The 19,238-nt window shown below is 40.6% G+C and overlaps 2 protein-coding genes across 2 annotated transcripts in view; both read right to left on the bottom strand.

The window, feature by feature from the left end:
* LOC118424346 (mucin-5AC-like) overlaps positions 1–5,862 on the bottom strand; it is a 14,817-nt gene extending 8,955 nt beyond the window's left edge. The window contains exons 1-4 of the mRNA XM_035832895.1: positions 5,720–5,862; positions 3,044–3,553; positions 1,627–2,758; positions 15–960 (exon numbers count right to left, since the gene is read on the bottom strand). Coding sequence (XP_035688788.1) covers positions 15–960; positions 1,627–2,758; positions 3,044–3,553; positions 5,720–5,813 — 2,682 coding nt within the window. The 5' untranslated portion in view covers positions 5,814–5,862. The remainder of the gene's footprint in view (positions 1–14; positions 961–1,626; positions 2,759–3,043; positions 3,554–5,719) is intronic.
* A 975-nt stretch (positions 5,863–6,837) lies between these two features.
* The window catches only part of LOC118424091 (receptor activity-modifying protein 1-like), an 18,792-nt gene continuing 6,391 nt past the window's right edge, over positions 6,838–19,238 (bottom strand). Inside the window, exons 2-5 of the mRNA XM_035832582.1 lie at positions 12,515–12,613; positions 8,662–8,824; positions 8,468–8,569; positions 6,838–8,262 (exon numbers count right to left, since the gene is read on the bottom strand). Coding sequence (XP_035688475.1) covers positions 8,118–8,262; positions 8,468–8,569; positions 8,662–8,824; positions 12,515–12,599 — 495 coding nt within the window. The 5' untranslated portion in view covers positions 12,600–12,613 and the 3' untranslated portion in view covers positions 6,838–8,117. The remainder of the gene's footprint in view (positions 8,263–8,467; positions 8,570–8,661; positions 8,825–12,514; positions 12,614–19,238) is intronic.

Raw genomic sequence — 19,238 nt, 5'->3', positions numbered from 1 at the left:
TTAGTGGTCCTTGCTGTTGTTCTCGCAGTGGTTGGATTTGTAGTTTGTTTGGTGGTCTCTGCCGTGGTTAGCACAGTAGTTTGAAATGTAGTTTGTTTGGTGGTCTCTTCCGATGTTCTTGCAGTAGTTGGACTTGTAGTTTGTTCTGTGGTCTCTGCCGTAGTTTCAGCAGTAGATGGACTTGTAGTTTTTTTGGTGGTCTCTGCTGTAGTTCTCGCAGTAGATGGACTTGTAGTTTGTTTGGTGGTCTCTGCCGTGGTTCTCGCAGTAGTTGGACTTGTAGTTTGTTTGGTGGTCTCTGCCGTGGTTCTCGCAGTAGTAACGCGTGTTGTTTGGTCTGTCGTCATCATTGTAGATGCTTGTGTTGTTCGTGCCGTGGTCTCCATTGTAGTTTGAAGTGTAGTTTGTTCTGAAGTCATCAGCGTGGTTTGCTGTGTTGTTTTTGCTGTTGTCTTTTCGGTAGTCTGTTTACGTGTTGTAGGATTCTGCGTCGTTGGGATCGTGGTGATTTGTGTTGTAGTTTGTTTGGTGGTCTCTGCCGTAGTTCTAGCAGAAGTTGGACTTGTAGTTTGTTCGGTGGTCTCTGCCGTGGTTCTCGTAGTGGTTTGGCTTGTAGTTTGTTTGGTGGTCTCTACCGTAGTTCTTGCAGAAGTGAGGCGTGTTGTTTGGTCTGTCGTCATCTGAGTTGATGCCTGTGTTGTTCTTGCCGTGGTCTGCACTGTAGTTTGAAGTGTAGTTTGTTCTGAAGTCATCAGCGTGGTTCGTTGTGTTGTTTTTGCTGTTGTCTTCTGGGTAGTCTGTTTACGTGTTGTAGGATTCTGCGTCGTTGGGATCGTGGTGAGTTGTGTTGTAGTTTGTTTGGTGGTTTTTGCCGTAGTTCTAGCAGAAGTTGGACTTGAAGTTTGTATGGTGGTCTCTGCCGTAGTTCTTGCAGTGGTTGGGCTTGTAGTTTGTTTGGTGGTCTCTACCGTAGTTCTTGCAGAAGTGAGGCGTGTTGTTTGGTCTGTCGTCATCTGAGTTGATGCCTGTGTTGTTCGTGCTGTGGTCTTCACTGTAGTTTTTCGTGTAGTTTGTTCTGTGGTTACTTGCGTGGTTTGCTGTGTTGTTTGTGCTGTAGTCTTTTGAGTAGTTTGTTTGCGTGTTGTAGGATTCTGTGTCGTTGGGATCGTGGTGATTTGTGTTGTAGTTTGTTTGGTGGTCCTTGCTGTTGTCCTCGCAGTAGTCGCACGTGTAGTTTGTTCGGTAGTCTCTGCCGTACTTCTCGCAGTAGTTTGAAGTGTAGTTTGTTTGGTGGTCTCTGCCGTAGTTTCAGCAGTAGTTGGACTTGTAGTTTGCTCGGTGGTCTCTGCCGCAGTTCTCGCAGTAGTTGAACTTGTAGTTTGTTTGGTGGTCTCTACCGTGGTTCTCGCAGTAGTAACGCGTGTTGTTTGGTCTGTCGTCATCATTGTAGATGCTTGTGTTGTTCGTGCTGTGGTGTCCACTGTAGTTTTACGTGAAGTTTGTTCTGTGGTAACTTGCGTGGTTTGCTGTGTTGTTTGTGCTGTAGTCTTTTGAGTAGTTTGTTTGCGTGTTGTAGGATTTTGCGTCGTTGGGATCGTGGTGATTTGTGTTGTAGTTTGTATAGTGGTCTCTGCCGTAGTTCTCGCAGTAGTTGGACTTGTAGTTTGTTTGGTGGTCTCTGCTGTGGTTCTTGCAGTAGTTGGAATTGTAGTTTGTATGGTGGTCTCTGCCGTGGTTTTCGCAGAGGTCGGGCTTGTAGTTTGTTTGGTGGTCTCCCTAGTAGTTCTCACAGTAGTTGGACTTGTAGTTTGTTCCGTAGTCTCTGCCGTGGTTCTTGCAGTAGTAAGCCGTGTTGTTCGTGCTGTGGTCTCCAATGTAGTTTGTTGTGTAGTTTGTTCCGTAGTCTTTTGAGTAGTTTGTTTACGTGTTGTAGGATTCTGTGTCGTTGGGATCGTGGTGATTTGTGTTGTAGCTTGTTTGGTGGTCTCTGCCGTGGATCTCGCAGAAGTCGGACTTGCAGTTTGTTTGGTGGTCTCTGCCGTGGATCTCGCAGTAGTCGGGCTTGTAGTTTGTTTGGTGGTCTCTGCCGTGGATCTCGCCGTAGTAACGCGTGTTGTTTGGTCTGTTGTTATCTGAGTTGATGCTTTTGTTGTTCGTGCTGTAGTTTGAAGTGTAGTTTGTTTACGTGTTGTAGGATTCTGCGTCGTTGGGATCGTGGTGATTTGTGTTGTAGTTTGTATGGTGGTCTCTGCCGTGGTTCTCACAGTAGTTGGACTTGTAGTTTGTTTGGTGGTCTCTGCCGTGGATCTCGCAGTAGTCGGTCTTGTAGTTTGTTTGGTGGTCTCTGCCGTGGATCTCGCCGTAGTAAGCCGTGTTGTTTGGTCTGTTGTTATCTGAGTTGATGCTTTTGTTGTTCGTGCTGTAGTTTGAAGTGTAGTTTGTTTACGTGTTGTAGGATTCTGCGTCGTTGGGATCGTGGTGATTTGTGTTGTAGTTTGTTTAGTGGTCCTTGCTGTTGTTCTCGCAGTGGTTGGATTTGTAGTTTGTTTGGTGGTCTCTGCCGTGGTTAGCACAGTAGTTTGAAATGTAGTTTGTTTGGTGGTCTCTTCCGATGTTCTTGCAGTAGTTGGACTTGTAGTTTGTTCGGTGGTCTCTGCCGTAGTTTCAGCAGTAGTTGGACTTGTAGTTTGTTCGGTGGTCTCTGCCGTGGTTCTCGCAGTAGTTGGACTTGTAGTTTGTTTGGTGGTCTCTGCCGTGGTTCTCGCAGTAGTAACGCGTGTTGTTTGGTCTGTCGTCATCATTGTAGATGCTTGTGTTGTTCGTGCCGTGGTCTCCATTGTAGTTTGAAGTGTAGTTTGTTCTGAACTCATCAGAGTGGTTTGCTGTGTTGTTTTTGCTGTTGTCTTTTCGGTAGTCTGTTTACGTGTTGTAGGATTCTGCGTCGTTGGGATCGTGGTGATTTGTGTTGTATTTTGTTTGGTGGTCTCTGCTGTAGTTCTAGCAGTAGTTGGACTTGTAGTTTGTTTGGTCGTCCCCCTAGTAGTTCTCGCAGTAGTTGGACTTGTAGTTTGTTTGGTGGTCTCTGCCGTGGTTCTCGCAGTAGTAAGCCGTGTTGTTTGGTCTGTCGTCATCTGAGTTGATGCCTGTGTGGTTCGTGCTGTGGTCTCCACTGAAGTTTGAATTGTAGTTTGTTTTGTAGTCTCTTCAGTAGTTTGTTTAGGTGTTGTAGGATTCGCCGTCGTTGGAGTCGTGGTCTTTGCTGCTGTTGTAACATCCTGTGTCGTAGGAATCGTGGTCTTTGCTGCTGTTGTAACATCCTGTGTCGTTGGAATCGTGGTCTTTGCTGCTGTTGTAACATCCTGTGTCGTTGGAATCGTGGTCTTTGCTGCTGTCGTAACATCCTGTGTCGTTGGAATCGTGGTCGCTGCTGCTGTTGTAACATCCTGTGTCGTTGGAATCGTGGTCGCTGCTGCTGTTGTAACATGCTGTGTCGTTGGAATCGTGGTCGCTGCTGCTGTTGTAACATGCCGTGTCGTTGGAATCGTGGTCATTTCTGAAAAGAGCAAAGTTTAACAAAGTTGAATGCAGCCAACTGTCAACCTTTTATAGACAAGACGGATGATGTAAACTTGTTATCATAGGTAGTTCACTACTTTTGGCAAGAAAGTAATATTTTGGTAGTGTCTCTTTGTACGTATATTTGTATGTCTGTAGAATACATGAGGCTTTCTCTGTAGCCTCCACAATGTTCCAGATGGATTTCCGGAGCCGGAAACCTCTTACTCCAAGGAGTTTGTAGTAAGAGGTTTCGGACATCCATCAGGGACATTCTGGAGGCTGCAGAGAATTCCTGTAACTTACTATGTCGATGAAAAACATAGCTCGGAAAAGCTGGAACGGACTGTCTTGATGTTTGGTATGTGAGTAGGACTTGATGAGATCTCGAAAGCATTATATTTTGGGCCCTCTAGCGGCTTGTTGAAACATTACATGCATTTCACGACGCGTGCCTGATACATGTTTATATATAAACGTACACAATTCTAACAGGGTCATACTTTCATCTGCCGTTATATGCGTTGTAACCAAGCCCTCATCAAGCAAGTTATAGGGGAGAACATTCTGAAAAGTAAATGATAACAAAACTCCCTTCTATTAAGACCACGCCAGGTACTGTATTCATAAGCATCTCAGTCGTCTCAGGTACAAATGTTTGCCTAGCTGTCCATGACATTTGACACCGAATGTATCTTCAGGCGCACATGATTAGCATGTTCAGTGGCCAGGCGTACCGTGGTAGAAAACGACTATCATCGTCGGCGTCAAGCCAGAAATGAGCATCACATTTGTTGCGCTGATACGAATGTAGAATTTTTTCAACCAGTTGTCAAGAGTTGATTTCTTGTCGATAACTACAACAGGCATTTCTGTGACAAAACTACCTCGTACTGGAGTTGTCTAGGTGGTAATTAAGTCCTCAAGTCGAAGTATACTTCAAGCGACGATGACGTGAATGTGGATATACTGACATGATATATTAATAAAACTATCAGAGTTATACCTGACCAAAAGTTTAAGGAAAAACAACTAAAATCATATGGATCTATGTAACAAAAACGCGGACTTGGCCTAATGAGTTCAACCTAATGAAGTGAAAAATGCGCACGCAAACACACACGCCACTCAACAACCCCCAAACAGCATGGCCAGAACTTGGGAACATGCGAAGAATATGAAGAAAGCTTACCTCCATGCACTCTGTACAAGGATTCTTCAATCAGTACATGAAGTATAAAACATTATATAACAAATCTACAAATAATCTATATAGATCTGATCAAGAACTATAGACATTTTAGAGTCTACTTATGCTTAGAACGCACGGGGTCGCTATGCTGGAAAATATGCGTCATAAAAGACGCTAGAGCTAACACCATATAATAAACTAGGCGTCGTTTGTACAATGAATAGTATGTTAAGCACAGGCTCGAAAGAAAATCCTGACCACTTCTGTACAGAAAGGTCAGGAGAAACACCCGTAATTATACCAGAAATTGGGACGGAAATCAATATTGTTACTACCAAATTTCGTTACGAGTTCTTATGGTCATAAATTGATACGGATTTACAAGACCTTCTGAATAAACACGAGTTTTAGATCAAGCACAAAAGTTGTCACTTCTGTACTCCAAGGCTAGGGGCGAAGAGAACATATCAATGAACAACAAACTGACGGAAAATATACGTCCTTAAAAAAAAGGCAGAAGTCAAATATTGTAACTAACACATTTCGTCAGAATTTTAGACGTTCGGATGAATCCCATGTAAGAAGACAAGCACAAAAGAGAAATATTGCCACTTTTGTACTCAAAGCTTAGGGGATAAGGGAGCAAACGACTAATATACGTACTGCAATAAGAAGAGATTTTACAAAAGCTTAGATTAGCCGCATCAAGGCTAAGAAATACACAGGTGTGTAGTCGTATGGGTTTACCATACCATATGAGAAGCCAGGATGGAAGGAAAATGTAGATACCCCTCCCACCATAATTTTCTACAAAATGGTTATACATAACAGATATTTTCTTAACATCAAACCGCCTAAATCCACCGATATCACAAATTCAATTGCTCATTTTAACGTTAAAACCTATGGCTAAAAACTGTTGCTACTAGTCGTTATGTTAGAGCACTGTGTGAGACTTTCTCAAGGACTTACGTGTTGTGTTCTGTGCCATGGCCGCCCCACCTCGGTCAAACTGCAGCCGCGCCATGATCAGAACCATCACTGCAACAGCTGTGTAGCGCCACATGGCACCTATTTCACACACCTGCCCTCGTGTCGAGGAAAAAATCAGTACGTACGAACGACGCAGTTTGTCTGTTGGAAAAACAACGCTAATAACTCCCTTCCTGATACGTATATCCCTTCTGGGCGTAACTTGTTTTAGGTGTTTGTCGGCGAATGCAGAAAGATAATAAAGGCGATTGTCACATGCCTGACTTACTCTGACCCCAGACAAATTAAAGTAATTATGCCGTCACGCGTTTGTTTTAATCTAAATAAGTCATCGAAAATATGAAGACCTAACTTGATCAAGTGATGCTTGATGGCCATTTAGTGACAAAAAGGGAAATTTTAAGCACCCCAATTTGTTACTTGTTGTGAAACGTGTACTCTAACCGCCTGGGGGCATGCAGTGATTACCACTCAACCTGGGAGTTATTGGTATTTCGTCTGAAGTATGGACTATTTCAAACAGAAGTGATACATATACGGTATATGTATGATGGCAAAACAGAAAGTTTTTGTGTGTGTGTAAGTATGCATGGGCATGGAAAGGGGCGATATAAATACTCGAAATTCCGGGGCGCATGTGGGAGAGTCCTTATCAGTTCTGTATCGGTCGTTTTCTACTTTGTAAACTGTGGTTTATCTGTAGATTCGATAACAACAGTCATAAAAGAGAAAATCTCTTAATCCTTTGACATGTAAATCGCATGTTAACCTCACTGACTTCATCTCAAGTAGCCTTCAAGCGGTGGTTAGGCTCGGGTTTGCTTTTGCAGTTTTAAGCGTTTTTATCAGGCTTTCTATTCTATCAGATGTTCTGTTTTCCGCCCTTTCCTTGCAATAAATCTGAAGATGGCTAAGCTCAAATAAATACAGTAGAAGTCGCTTGATTGAACGGCCTATTTACCAGTAACTCCGTGCAATTATCTGGCTGGTGCAATAATGCGAAGCTATCTAGCTGGACCGCACCGGTTTGGGACTTTAGAATCTGTGCAGTTAACAGAAGTGTGCGTTTATCCGTTGTGCAATTAACTGGCTTTTATTGTATTCGATGCTTGAAGGTAGAACACCAATTTCAGACTTGAATATCTAACACATTTATTTAGCCCTGAATATTTACTGTATTTTAGGACAGAAAACGTGATAGTTGGAAAAGTTGTGATAAGTTGTTTTCGAACGGGTATTTCAATAATTGTATGTATACTAGTGAATTAATGTAATAGAAGGGTGCTAACATTTTTTTCTCTAGTATACAAATTTAGACCGGTTCTTGAATCTTTTACTGGTGAAATATTGATAGAGGGGTGGGGTCTATCACATTATTTCACTAATAACACAATCTTTTTTCTCCTACAAGTAAAATAATGTGATAGCACCCCTCTATCACATTATTTCAATAATTAATAGACACAACCTTTGTACTCTTATTAGTGAAAAAATGTGATAGAGGGCTGTTTGAGTCTATCACATTTTTTTCACTAATACACACTACCTTTGCTCTCACTAGTGAAATAATGGGGTTGTGTCTATTAGTGCAAATTGTTATAGCACCCCTCTATCACATTATTTCACAAGTAAGAGTACAAAGATTGTGTACTGGTGAAATAATGTGATATCATTGTGGCAGCCATTATCACGTGTAAAAGTATAGTTAAAAAACAATTTCATGCAACAACCATGGATAGTATATTGCACACATATACAACGGCGTATATGCCAGTTTACAAGATAGGCATCAACCTATACACACACTTACTCTCATAACTGCTCACATATTGAATATAATCATTAATCTAGAGCTTTCAGCAAAACATGTAACATATGTGGGAAACATTTCTTAAGTAGGGCAGTGGGTGGCTAATTGGATCAAATGAGAATTCACCAGTGGTATTGTAATATCATGAAGATCTTATCAAGCCTTCTAACAAAGCTAAACCTCTGTATTCAACTTTGATTGTCAAAGTATCTCAATCATTCATGACAGCTTCTAGCATAGAATTTTCACAGAGATACACATACCAACCTCATTTACTCCAAAATGTACCGTATATTGGTTTCTCATTATCATATATACAGATATTGTTCGTTCATTGCGACAAAAATTGTAAAGATGAAAAATACGAAGCTATCGGTTGGACCTGAGCAAATTTGAATGTTGTCTACGGCCCTCTTTTAAGTACTTCATTTGTCAGTATACTTCATAACGTCAACGACAGCTTGATATAAATATACACATGCCTTGGGCATACCCTCGGCACTATAAACTGGGGCGAGTAGAGTTATACGTTTGTAAAATTGCTTTTCCTCGCGTTACCGCTAGGTGTCACCTTCGATTGGGCAAATATCCAGATGCCAGAAGAGCGGCAGTAGCAACGGTCAATGACGTAGTGATGGTGATGAAAATGGCGGAAACGTAGGTAGGCGCGTCTCTCTGTGCCACAGGCGGCACTGGACAGTCAGCGTAGAAGCTACAGAGGTGGGAAGTGTTCACTTATTGAAAATGTAATAAGGTAAAAGTATAAAAAAAAGTATTTGGGTGATTTCTCTTGATTGGGTGACAACCTTTCTCCATTTCCCACAACAGCTGTCTCCGAGACATCAACATATGTATATTGCATAGACGCAAATGCAAAATTAATTTTGCACTTTGGATCAATTTTCGTATTTCCTTACCTTTTGTGTATTCCCAGCATAAATCTGTTGACTAGGATGGCTTCTCTACAGTTTGTTATATATCCAACCTGATGGGTGCACGCCACAAGCCGACTGTAGGGCCTGGAGTAATGAAACACAGAATTGTCAAGAAAGAAAAAACACCACCGCCAGAATAAAAAAGTCCGATAAAGGAGATGATGACGACGACTTACCAAAGAGCTGAGCTGGATGACACTGGCCACAAGCATATACTCTCGTTCCCAGCCTCCAACAGATCAGTGACGAAGGATATTGTGCACGTGACCAGGAGATTGGTGTACAGCTCAGGCTCCCCACAGTCTCGCCACGCCTCCACCGTCTCGGCAAGGCTGGTAACTAGGAAATGTCATGCATTGTAGTTATTACTTGATAGACTGTGCTTTTATCTGTAACAGTACAGATTGGGAGTCAAGAGTCATAGAATGCATGTCTATATCATTTTTTTTACATTTGTACAGGAGTCAACGTCAAATATTTTAAAAATAAATCATTACTAAAAATAAACTATCACCAAAAATAAATTATTAATAAAATAGATTATTATTGAAAATAAATTATTATCAAAATAAATTATTATTCCGTTCTTAAGAGAGGTTTGTACGGATGAAACAGAGACTTTCTACATGTGTATCATATCAAAATTTTTCGACACCCACTTGGGAAATGGTTAACACCATCAATTTCGACTTTGTAAAAAGTAAAGTCGTATCTCAAAATAACCCCCCCACACACCCCACCAAAAAAAAAAAACTAATTTGCATTATATGCAATAGGGAACAGCCATGTCACTGCCGAACGACGTGTGCTAGGACTACCAAACTTGTTGACTTCTCCTTAAATTTACTTGACAACAAGTTTAAGATAATAAAATAAGTTTATGATATTTTGTGTTGCCATGGCAACAGGCAACAGGCATAGTTTACAAAATTCAGTTACAACCGGTTTGAAGTTAGAACCGGTTAGAACCGGTTTGAACCGGTCAGAACCAGTCAGAACCGGTTTGAACCAGTTAGAACAGGTTTGAACCAGTTAGAACCAGTTTGAACCAGTTTGAACCGGTCAGAACCAGTTTGAACCGGTCAGAACCGGTTATAACCGGTTAAAACCAGTTTGAACCAGTTAGAACCGGTTTGAACCAGTTTGAACCGGTCAGGACCAGTCAGAACCGGTCAGAACCGGTTATAACCGGTCAGAACCGGTTTGAACCGGTCAGGACCAGTTTGAATCGGTCAGAACCGGTTATAACCGGTCAGAACTGGTTTGAGCCAGTTAGAACCGGTTAGAACCAGTTTGAACCAGTTTGAACCGGTCAGGACCAGTTTGAACCGGTCAGAACCGGTTATAACCGGTCAGAACCGGCTTGAACCAGTTAGAACCAGTTAGAACCGGTTTGAAGCGGTAAGAACCAGTTTGAACCGGTCAGAACCGGTCAGAACCAGTTAGATCCGGTCAGAACCGGTTTGAATCAGTCAGAACCAGTTAGAACCGGTTCAAGTCGGTCAGAACCAGTTAGAACCGGTCAGAACCAGTTTAAACCAGGTCAGAACCAAATTAAACCGGTCAGAACCAGTTAGAACCGGTTTGAACCAGTTTGAACCGGTCAGAACCAGTTTGAACCGGTCAGAACCGGTTTGAACCGTCAGAACCGGTTTGAACCAGTTAGAACCGGTTTGAACCGGTTTGAACCAGTTTGAACCAGTTAGATCCGGTCAGAACGGGTTTGAATCAGTCGGAACCAGTTTAAACCGGTCAGAACCAGTTAGAAGCGGTTCAAACCAGTCAGACCCAGTTAGAACCGGTCAGAATCAGTTTGAACCGGTCAGAACCAGTCAGAACCAGTCAGAACCGGTTTGAACCAGTTAGAACCGGTTTGGTGTCATATATTTTGAGTTTGCCATTTATCGATCCCCACCCGTAGTTCTAACCAGTTCTAACCGTTTCAAACAGGTTCTGACCGGTTTCAACCGGTTCAAACTGGTTCTGACCGGTTTCAACCGGTTCAAACTGGTTCTGACCGGTTCAAACTGGTTCAAACCGGTTCAAACTGGTCCTGACCGGTTCACCCACTTGGGAAATGGTTAATACAAGACTTTGGATACAAAAAGTAAAGTCGTATCTCAAAATTAACCCCATCCCACCCAAAAAACTAATTTGCTTTATATGCAATAGCCATATGGTGATTTATAGGAATACTTGCCGTCATGTAAATGCCGATCGACGTGAGCTAGGACTACCAAACTTGTTGACTTCTCCTTAAATTTACTTGGCAACAAGTTTAAGATAATGAAATAAGTTTATGATATTTCGTGTTGCCTTGGCAACAGGTTGCTGACAGGCATAGTTTACAAAACTCTCTGATTTCGGCGTAAACATTAAGGTTTCATAGTTTTCTTGGTAAACACTCTTGTTTCCAATAGCATTAACATCTTATAAAATATCATGTAGCATTCATGATTAAATATTCATAATCTATGCTAATTTGATGACGTTATTGGTCAAAATCCAAGATGGCAGCCCATGTCATAAGCGAAATGGTACAATAGGTTATTATCACTCGAATTTTGCCACTTCTTTGTAGTTTTTACTAAATACATTCCTATGGATATTTGTAGTCCGTTCTTATTGTATTTTGTGGTTATATGTCGAAAATAATGCAACTTAAAACATTTAAGTTTGACAATCCAAGATGAGGTTTCTCAAAGGATAGCTTTCAAATTTCAGATAGATTTCAAATTTGACACCAGTAGTGCCCATAATATGCACATTTGTGAAATATGGCACATTACATGTGGTCATTCTTTTAGAAGTCTTTGCCATTGCCTACACCTTTTCCTAGTAGTATACAATATACGATCTATTTTCCATGTAAAATGTTATGTCTTAGTTACTTTTTCTGCTTTCAAAACAGCCACAAACGACATTTTTGCTCCCAAATTGCACATTGAGCCAAAATCTGAATATAATTAAAAACAATTTATTATTGAAAATAAATTAATATTAAAAATAGATTATCATTGAAAATAAATTATTATTAAAATGAATTATTATTAAAAATAGATTATTATTAAAAATCAATTATTATTGAAAATTGATTATTATTGAAAATAAATTATTATTCTGATATTAAATATTAAACTTCTTCTAGTCTAATTAAATGTTACGATGTGCTTTATGTCTCCATCCCACGGACAATTAATACCACAGACAAGTAACGTTAATACCATCTGTTTCACACTTTCAAACAGGATCGTTAACCCGGCCCATACGTCACATAAAAGTTCATGTATGTCGGGAGGCCAAACGGAAAGTCAAGTATCCTATATAGCACTACTCGTGATGATACAGGCTTGGCAGGAGAGAGTCATGGTTTCCTGATTCAACCGTGTACAATGTCAAAAATGATATACATGCATTCTATGTTACAAATTTGCATCCTACTATATCATTTATAGTGTTCTTTTACATCATCATGTGTCGTGGTCTCAAATTTTGAATTTCTATTTTCATCACCATGTATGTGTCAGCGTGCACATGTACTGTTAGTCATGTTCTCATAGTCTGTAAATGTAATTAAGTATACATGATGATGTTTTGATGTGAAACAAGACGTTATATGTTATGAAATGTCCATCTGTCCTCTCATTGAATTCATATTTATCACTTTATGCCCATGAAATTAGCAACGAAACCTCATTGCCAAGGGTAACATACGATAATGACAATGACGCACGCCGGTAACTTCATTTGTGGGTCTATCCATAGAGCAAATAAGATTACATGGTAGTATCTGGAAATAGGATGATATTGATTGAAACAGCAAGTTGTCATCATATTTTGCGTACGTACAGTGTTTTCGTTGATTAACAGAAGAAGAGAGATGCCATGCCATTCAAATGATATTCGCTTACTATGTGGGCTATTTTTGTTGGGGATCATACATTTTTAACATACATTTCTTAATATGTTTACAATCCTTACTCACGGGATATGAATGCCTTTTCCGATGATATCATTTAATAATCTTACTTTCCTTTCCTGAGATGAACTCAGCCTGGCTGCAGGACAACACTGTCAATGTGCAGAACAACAGCAGTCCTGTCATCCGCGTCATGGTGTACCATGGCCCTTCAGCAAGCGGAAGTAAACAGGCAGTACAGTAAAACTTCAAACAACAAGAAACGGAAGTTGTGCTGCAATACCAAGGTCACATACTAGGGGTCCAAAAATTAAGCTTAACCTTTATCTTCCCAACATCTACCACCATACCAAATATCATCATTATCCATCTGAATGTTCTAGTGTTATGCTGGCTACAAAAAAAAACGGAAACACAAAGGCAGACAGACAAACACAGTCACACCTAATATTAAGAGGGAGTGTGGGCTGGGTGATAATGTAACCTCACAAAGCAGACAGCTTCTGCTGAACAGCCGTACTGAAAATTGATATGTGAAGAACTAAGGAAACCATTCGGTATAACTTTACCATATACACACTAAATACATGAAAACATGCCAATAAGTGCAGTTGGAATACTGATATATGATCCAAAATGAAAAGCGAAAAATTAAAAAAAAAAAAAACCTTACGGGCCTTAAAGACACAATACGTCTGATACTTACCATGTGGATAGGTCGAATCACCAGAACACCTAATTAGGTATGTTCATTTTCCAAAGAAATCGGAATTTCCATTTTGCTGACCAGAATTCTTTTGCAGTTTTATACATGTTAGGATTGTTTCTTTAGAGGTTTGCAAAGTCGGAACACACAAAGGCCTATGTCATACACACAGCTCCATTAGTATGATTAACATGGTAACCTAGTTTTATCATCGATTCCGTTTACAACCCCTAATCAGTAAGGGTGCTTTAACTTTTCCCTGAAACTAACTGAAAGCTTGCAGTCTTCGAAGAAACAGAATTACAAAAGATAAGAAACCACAGCCACCATAAAGGATATCTTAAACCAGTACAAGTATTTTGTAGGTTATTGGCTTTCATGATCCTGGTACCCAGATGCCGTACGTAAATTCGAAATTGGAATGGGAATCAATCAACATAAGAGGTGATAATTGAGGTATAAAACACAGTTCGTCTGCAATAAGATGTCGTTGGAGGCTATGAATTGTTTCTCTGCACATCACATGTAGGTCTGTATACGTAAAATACATCGTGAAATTTTAATCACATGGAAGAATACAGGAGCAACATCTCTGACAGCCGTTACAGCGTGAATATTCCATTGAGCCAGTAGCCGTGTGTAACATCATTAAAGCTGCCCGCACAGCACTAATCGGAGATTCATAAGGTATGACGCCGAAACCAATCTGAAGCTATGACTTGATAATGTAATAAAACTTGCCATAACTCGATGCCTCGTGGATGGAACTAAAATCAACCGTTGATGTTTGCAAGGCAGCAACATGGCTATAATAGGGCAGATGGATGTCATATATATGTATATATAGCTTGGAGCGCGTCAGAGCGAGTTAGGCTTGGCAGGGTCTATGTTCTCATACACTGACTGTTATAGATATAGGCCAGATGACACCTGAAGTATCGCTGTTTGTATCATGTACGATTGTCGAAAAATAAAATTCATAAAGATTACTACATCTACATTTACAGTCAAACCTGCCCAAGTCGACCACCCGGGGGACGGGAAAAAACGGTCGATTTGGACAGGTGGTCGCTGAGAGGAGTATGGACTCAAAACATGCCCGATGCAAAGTATAAAAGGTTTCCGTTGTGTTGAATGGCAAATAGCAAGCATACTGCACGCACACAATGTCAAATACAACACGCACACTGTAAATTTAACCCCAAGATTTTATCGAAGTTTTATACGATACAGTGTTTTAAAGCTCAAGTATTTGTACACTAAAATCTTTTGTAACAACTAAATTCGGATTTTCTTACAATGATTTCGGCACAAAATCACGCTAGTTATCATCAAAAATCGATGATACCTCAATTTTGAAAATGATGCGGTCGTCATGGGTCCCAATTTGGGCCGGTCGCGGTCGCGTTGGCCAGGTGGTCGTTGAGAAAAGGTCGCTTAATGCTTACGTCAATGGGGAAAAAAATCGGGACCGAGAAAAAGCGGTCGAAATGGCCAGGTGGTCGCAGAGAAGAGGTGGTCGCTCGGGCAGGTTTGACTGTATATGTTACAGGGTAGCGCATATGGTAGGCAGTCCTCTGTTGCAATTCTCATACCATCTTCAACTTCTTAAGTGATGTATTATATAAAAATTTAGGCCGGACGTGACGGCCGATATATTTTGATTTGGCCCAACGTTACAGGGGCCAAGCATCAAACCGAAGTTCTTTTCGAACAACCAATCAGCGCCCTTCAAACAAGCAGTGTTCAGAGATTCGAACGCTGAATCATTCTTGACAGAGATAGAAGAAGGGCAGTTTGAACTTCCCCGAGCTCCACGCCCGAATTGGGGAGTTAATCGCATATTTTTGTGTTTGTGAGTTAATCTTATCTTTTGTTGTTTTGTGAATCGTCGCTTTGGGGGAATTTACAGCGCTGGATTTGAACGTTAACGTACACTGTTGCGGTAAGTGGGATATTCGTATCTTGACATTGGTAACGTTCGATTCCACAATATGAGTTTGGAAACTTTCCGGGCACATGTACACTGATGCCCCAGGTCTTTCTTTTTTATCCATATAAGTATTGGGGTATGTAGCCTGTGTTCATTCACAGTTTATCTCAGTCACTAGTCTACTAGTAGCAAGACGGGAAGCAAACAGCAGACGATTGTTTGTGTTACAAAGAACTCTTGTCAGCGTGGGTGACGAAAAGGCCATGGAGTCTTCACGAAACTTTTTACAGATTTACTTGACTGAAAACTGTTAAGTCAAGGGTAGTATAACTGCGATTTGGTGTTTATCTGAACGTTTCTAGTCAGGATGAGGGAACTTCATACAGGCGTTTAATATCAAATAGGGTTCGAATAACACATTACAAACTCTCTACTGTATGTTCCCCACGTGGGGGCTGTTGGTATGGCCGTGAGGTCCATACTGCTAGCTTTTGGATGTGAGCATTTTCAATAATAGGGGTGAAATGGCGTGCTGAGGCATGATTCAAAATGGCACGTGTTCTGATTTCCGCCCGATTTAGATTGACAAAGACTGGAGATGTACTTAAAAGAAGGACACTTCAGGGCATATCGGTTGCCATAGACGGACATTTTATTAATTTGTTTTTATATTCTCTGTGATGATAAAAGTGTAATGTGAGGATGTAAAGTATAATTGCTACTTATTGGCTTGAAAACATTCCGGAAGATTGATTAACTTGTCGTTGCAATGTGCAATCTTTCTGGGCTCAAACTTAACAAGGTTTTAAGTCGTATATCTTACCGATTTTGTAAAGCACTGAAAATCGTATATCTTACCGATTTTGTAAAGCACTGAAAATATTTTGCATACCGGAGCTAGTTTTTGACTGACAGATGGGGTTTGAAAAGTATCCGATTAAAGTTCCGTGCCGTTACTAACGTTATCTTATGTATCGACACGATTACAAAACTTTGCATAGAATCTATAACGTTATAAATCCTGCCGAGAAAAATGGAATTCAGGACTTTCAAGCATTCAAGCAATGTCATAGATGGTTATTTTGAATCTTTGTATCGTAAGCTCAGACTACTGTTTAACAGTGACGACAGAAGTACCACAGAGTGGATTTCAAAATTTTGACATTGTGCATAAATGAAACAAGGTAAATCAGGAGGGGTAATTTCACTATCCGGTGTTTATGAGTGCTTATTGTATGGCATTTATTTGTTCATGAGAGAAACAGCACAGTATCGTGGAAAGGGGTATCTGAATCTGATGGTCACGTTTCCAGGGATCATCATTTTGTTCATGCCTACCTTACTGGCCTTTCTAAATCGCCTAGCGGCTCGCTTTGGGGGGGTTTTCGTCGCTATCGCTCCATTGGCGGGTGGAAAAATCGTGATTGATTGTTGGTTATATTACAACGTTTGTAAAACATTTTCAGATACACAATAAGTGTAATGATCGTATATGTCAGGCATGACAATTTGTGCAAAATGATTTCCATTTTGGTTTGTAAAGTTTCTCGTATTTGTTATGCTTTATGCCAGTCAATAAAAGTTGCTGGTATTCCCACCAAGAAACATTTAGTGTGGAGTGATTATGGGTTCTTTCTGAATAACTATAACGGCCGAGAAGGTAGGCATAAATTCATTTTTGTGAAACAAAAATAAAAATTTAGGCCGGACGTGACGGCCGATATATTTTGATTTGGCCCAACGTTACAGGGGCCAAGCATCAAACCGAAGTTCTTTTCGAACAACCAATCAGCGCCCTTCAAACAAGCAGTGTTCAGAGATTCGAACGCTGAATCATTCTTGACAGAGATAGAAGAAGGGCAGTTTGAACTTCCCCGAGCTCCACGCCCGAATTGGGGAGTTAATCGCATATTTTTGTGCCCTCCCACCCAGTCCCGAGTGAGTTTGGTTAGCTGATTATTGTGGATTATTTTGTATCATATTTTGTTTCTTTTTAATTCGAAAATTAATTCTTGCCGGTAACAAGTCAGGTTTTTGCCTGTTTTGATATTTTTTAACCTTCTTGGGTTTATACATCATGAAATTAGCTCAATATCAGGTCATGGTCTTTACCCGTTATGCCTGGTTTATAAAGATAATTCTGCTGTGTGACCGTATGGCTCACAGTTAGTATTTGTTCATGGCTGATCGTTGACTCAATACTGCGAAGTTAATTTTAAAATGTGTCACCATACAGACCATTTTTCTTCTTTTCTATTTACCGGTGCGAAAGTATGACTCACAGGTTATGTTTAGGCTGTGTGACCGTATGACTCACAGACCATTCTTTTATTCTATTTACCTATGCGAAAGTAGGACCCACATGTTATATTTCGGCTGTGTGGCTGTATGGCTCTCAGACCATTCTCTTATTCTATTTACCTGTGCGAACGTAGGACTCACATGTTATATATTGGTTGTGTGACCGTATGACTCACAGACCATTCTTTTATTCTATTATCCTATGCGAAAGTAGGACTCACATGTTATATTTCGGCTGTGTGGCTGTATGGCTCTCAGACCATTCTCTTATTCTATTTACCTGTGCGAAAGTAGGACTCGCATGTTATATATTGGCTGTGTGACCGTATGACTCACAGACCATTCTTTTATTCTATTATCCTATGCGAAAGTAGGACTCACATGTTATATTTCGGCTGTGTGGCTGAATGGCTCACAGACCATTCGGCATTCCCTTATTCTATTTACCTGTGCGAAAGTAGGACCCACATGTTATATTTCGGCTGTGTGGCCGTATGGCTCACAGACCATTCTCTTATTCTATTTACCTGTGCGAAAGTAGGACTTACAGGTTATATTTTGGCTGTGTGGTCGTATGGCTCACAGACCATTCTCTTATTCTATTTACCTGTGCGACTTGATAGGAGGGTTACCACAGGTTATTTTGGCTCTATGACTGTGTGACTCTTAGACCATTCTCTTAAACAGGAATCCCGTGTTCCCTGGGTAAAGTACCAAGGAAGTATTCCCTACTGTGACCATCCCAGTAGCTACAAGGGTGAATTGTACCCTATAAATACATAGATTTATTAGAAATCCCAGACTGTCTACAGGGTGGAAACAAAGGCAGGGACACATTACGCTCGTTCTTGTTGAAATGTAAAAAATGCTGTCGCCTGCCTTTATGACTTGATATGGAGCAAATTATAGACAACATCACTGGTTCCTTCATTTTTCACAACCCCTGTAATGTTTAAAAAATATGCACCACAACTTTCATGTTGCTTAACCAATTGGGAGATCATTATAGCCACTGGTGTGATTTCACCCCCTAAAAAGTTGGTGTCGCCTGAGAAGAAACGAAGAATTCAAGTAGTAGTAAAAATGTAACAATTCAGTTCCCAGAAGGTTTGTTCGGCAGGTGAAACCAGCTACCCATTTATCTGTGTAAAGGTATAACTCACAGGTCATTATTGACTGAGCGACCGTTTGACTCATAGACCATCATCTTATATTATTTACCTGTGCCACCTGCTTGAAGGTTTAACACAGGTTATTTATGGCTGTGCGACCGTATGACTCACAGACCATTTTCTTATTTCTTTTACCTGTGAGAACGTATAACTCACAGGTTATAATTGACTGATCGACCGTTTGACTCATAGACCATCCTCTTATATTATTTACCTGTGCCACCTGCTTGAAGGTTTAACACAGGTTATTTATGGCTGTGCGACCGTATGACTCACAGACCATTTTCTTATTTCTTTTATCTGTGAGAACGTATAACACACAGGTTATAATTGACCGACCGTTTGACTCATAGACCATCCTCTTATATTATTTACCTGTGCCACCTGCTTGAAGGTTTAACACAGGTTATTTATGGCTGTGCGACCGTATGACTCACAGACCATTTTCTTATTTCTTTTACCTGTGAGAACGTATAACTCACAGGTTATAATTGACTGATCGACCGTTTGACTCATAGACCATCCTCTTATATTATTTACCTGTGCCACCTGCTTGAAGGTTTAACACAGGTTATTTATGGCTGTGCGACCGTATGACTCACAGACCATTTTCTTATTTCTTTTACCTGTGAGAACGTATAACTCACAGGTTATAATTGACTGATCGACCGTTTGACTCATAGAACATCCTCTTATATTATCTACCTGTGCCACCTGCTTGA

This window comes from Branchiostoma floridae, chromosome 10 (genome assembly GCF_000003815.2).
Source record: "Branchiostoma floridae strain S238N-H82 chromosome 10, Bfl_VNyyK, whole genome shotgun sequence".
NCBI lineage: Eukaryota > Metazoa > Chordata > Leptocardii > Amphioxiformes > Branchiostomatidae > Branchiostoma > Branchiostoma floridae.
This window is presented reverse-complemented; position numbering and strand designations above follow the sequence as displayed.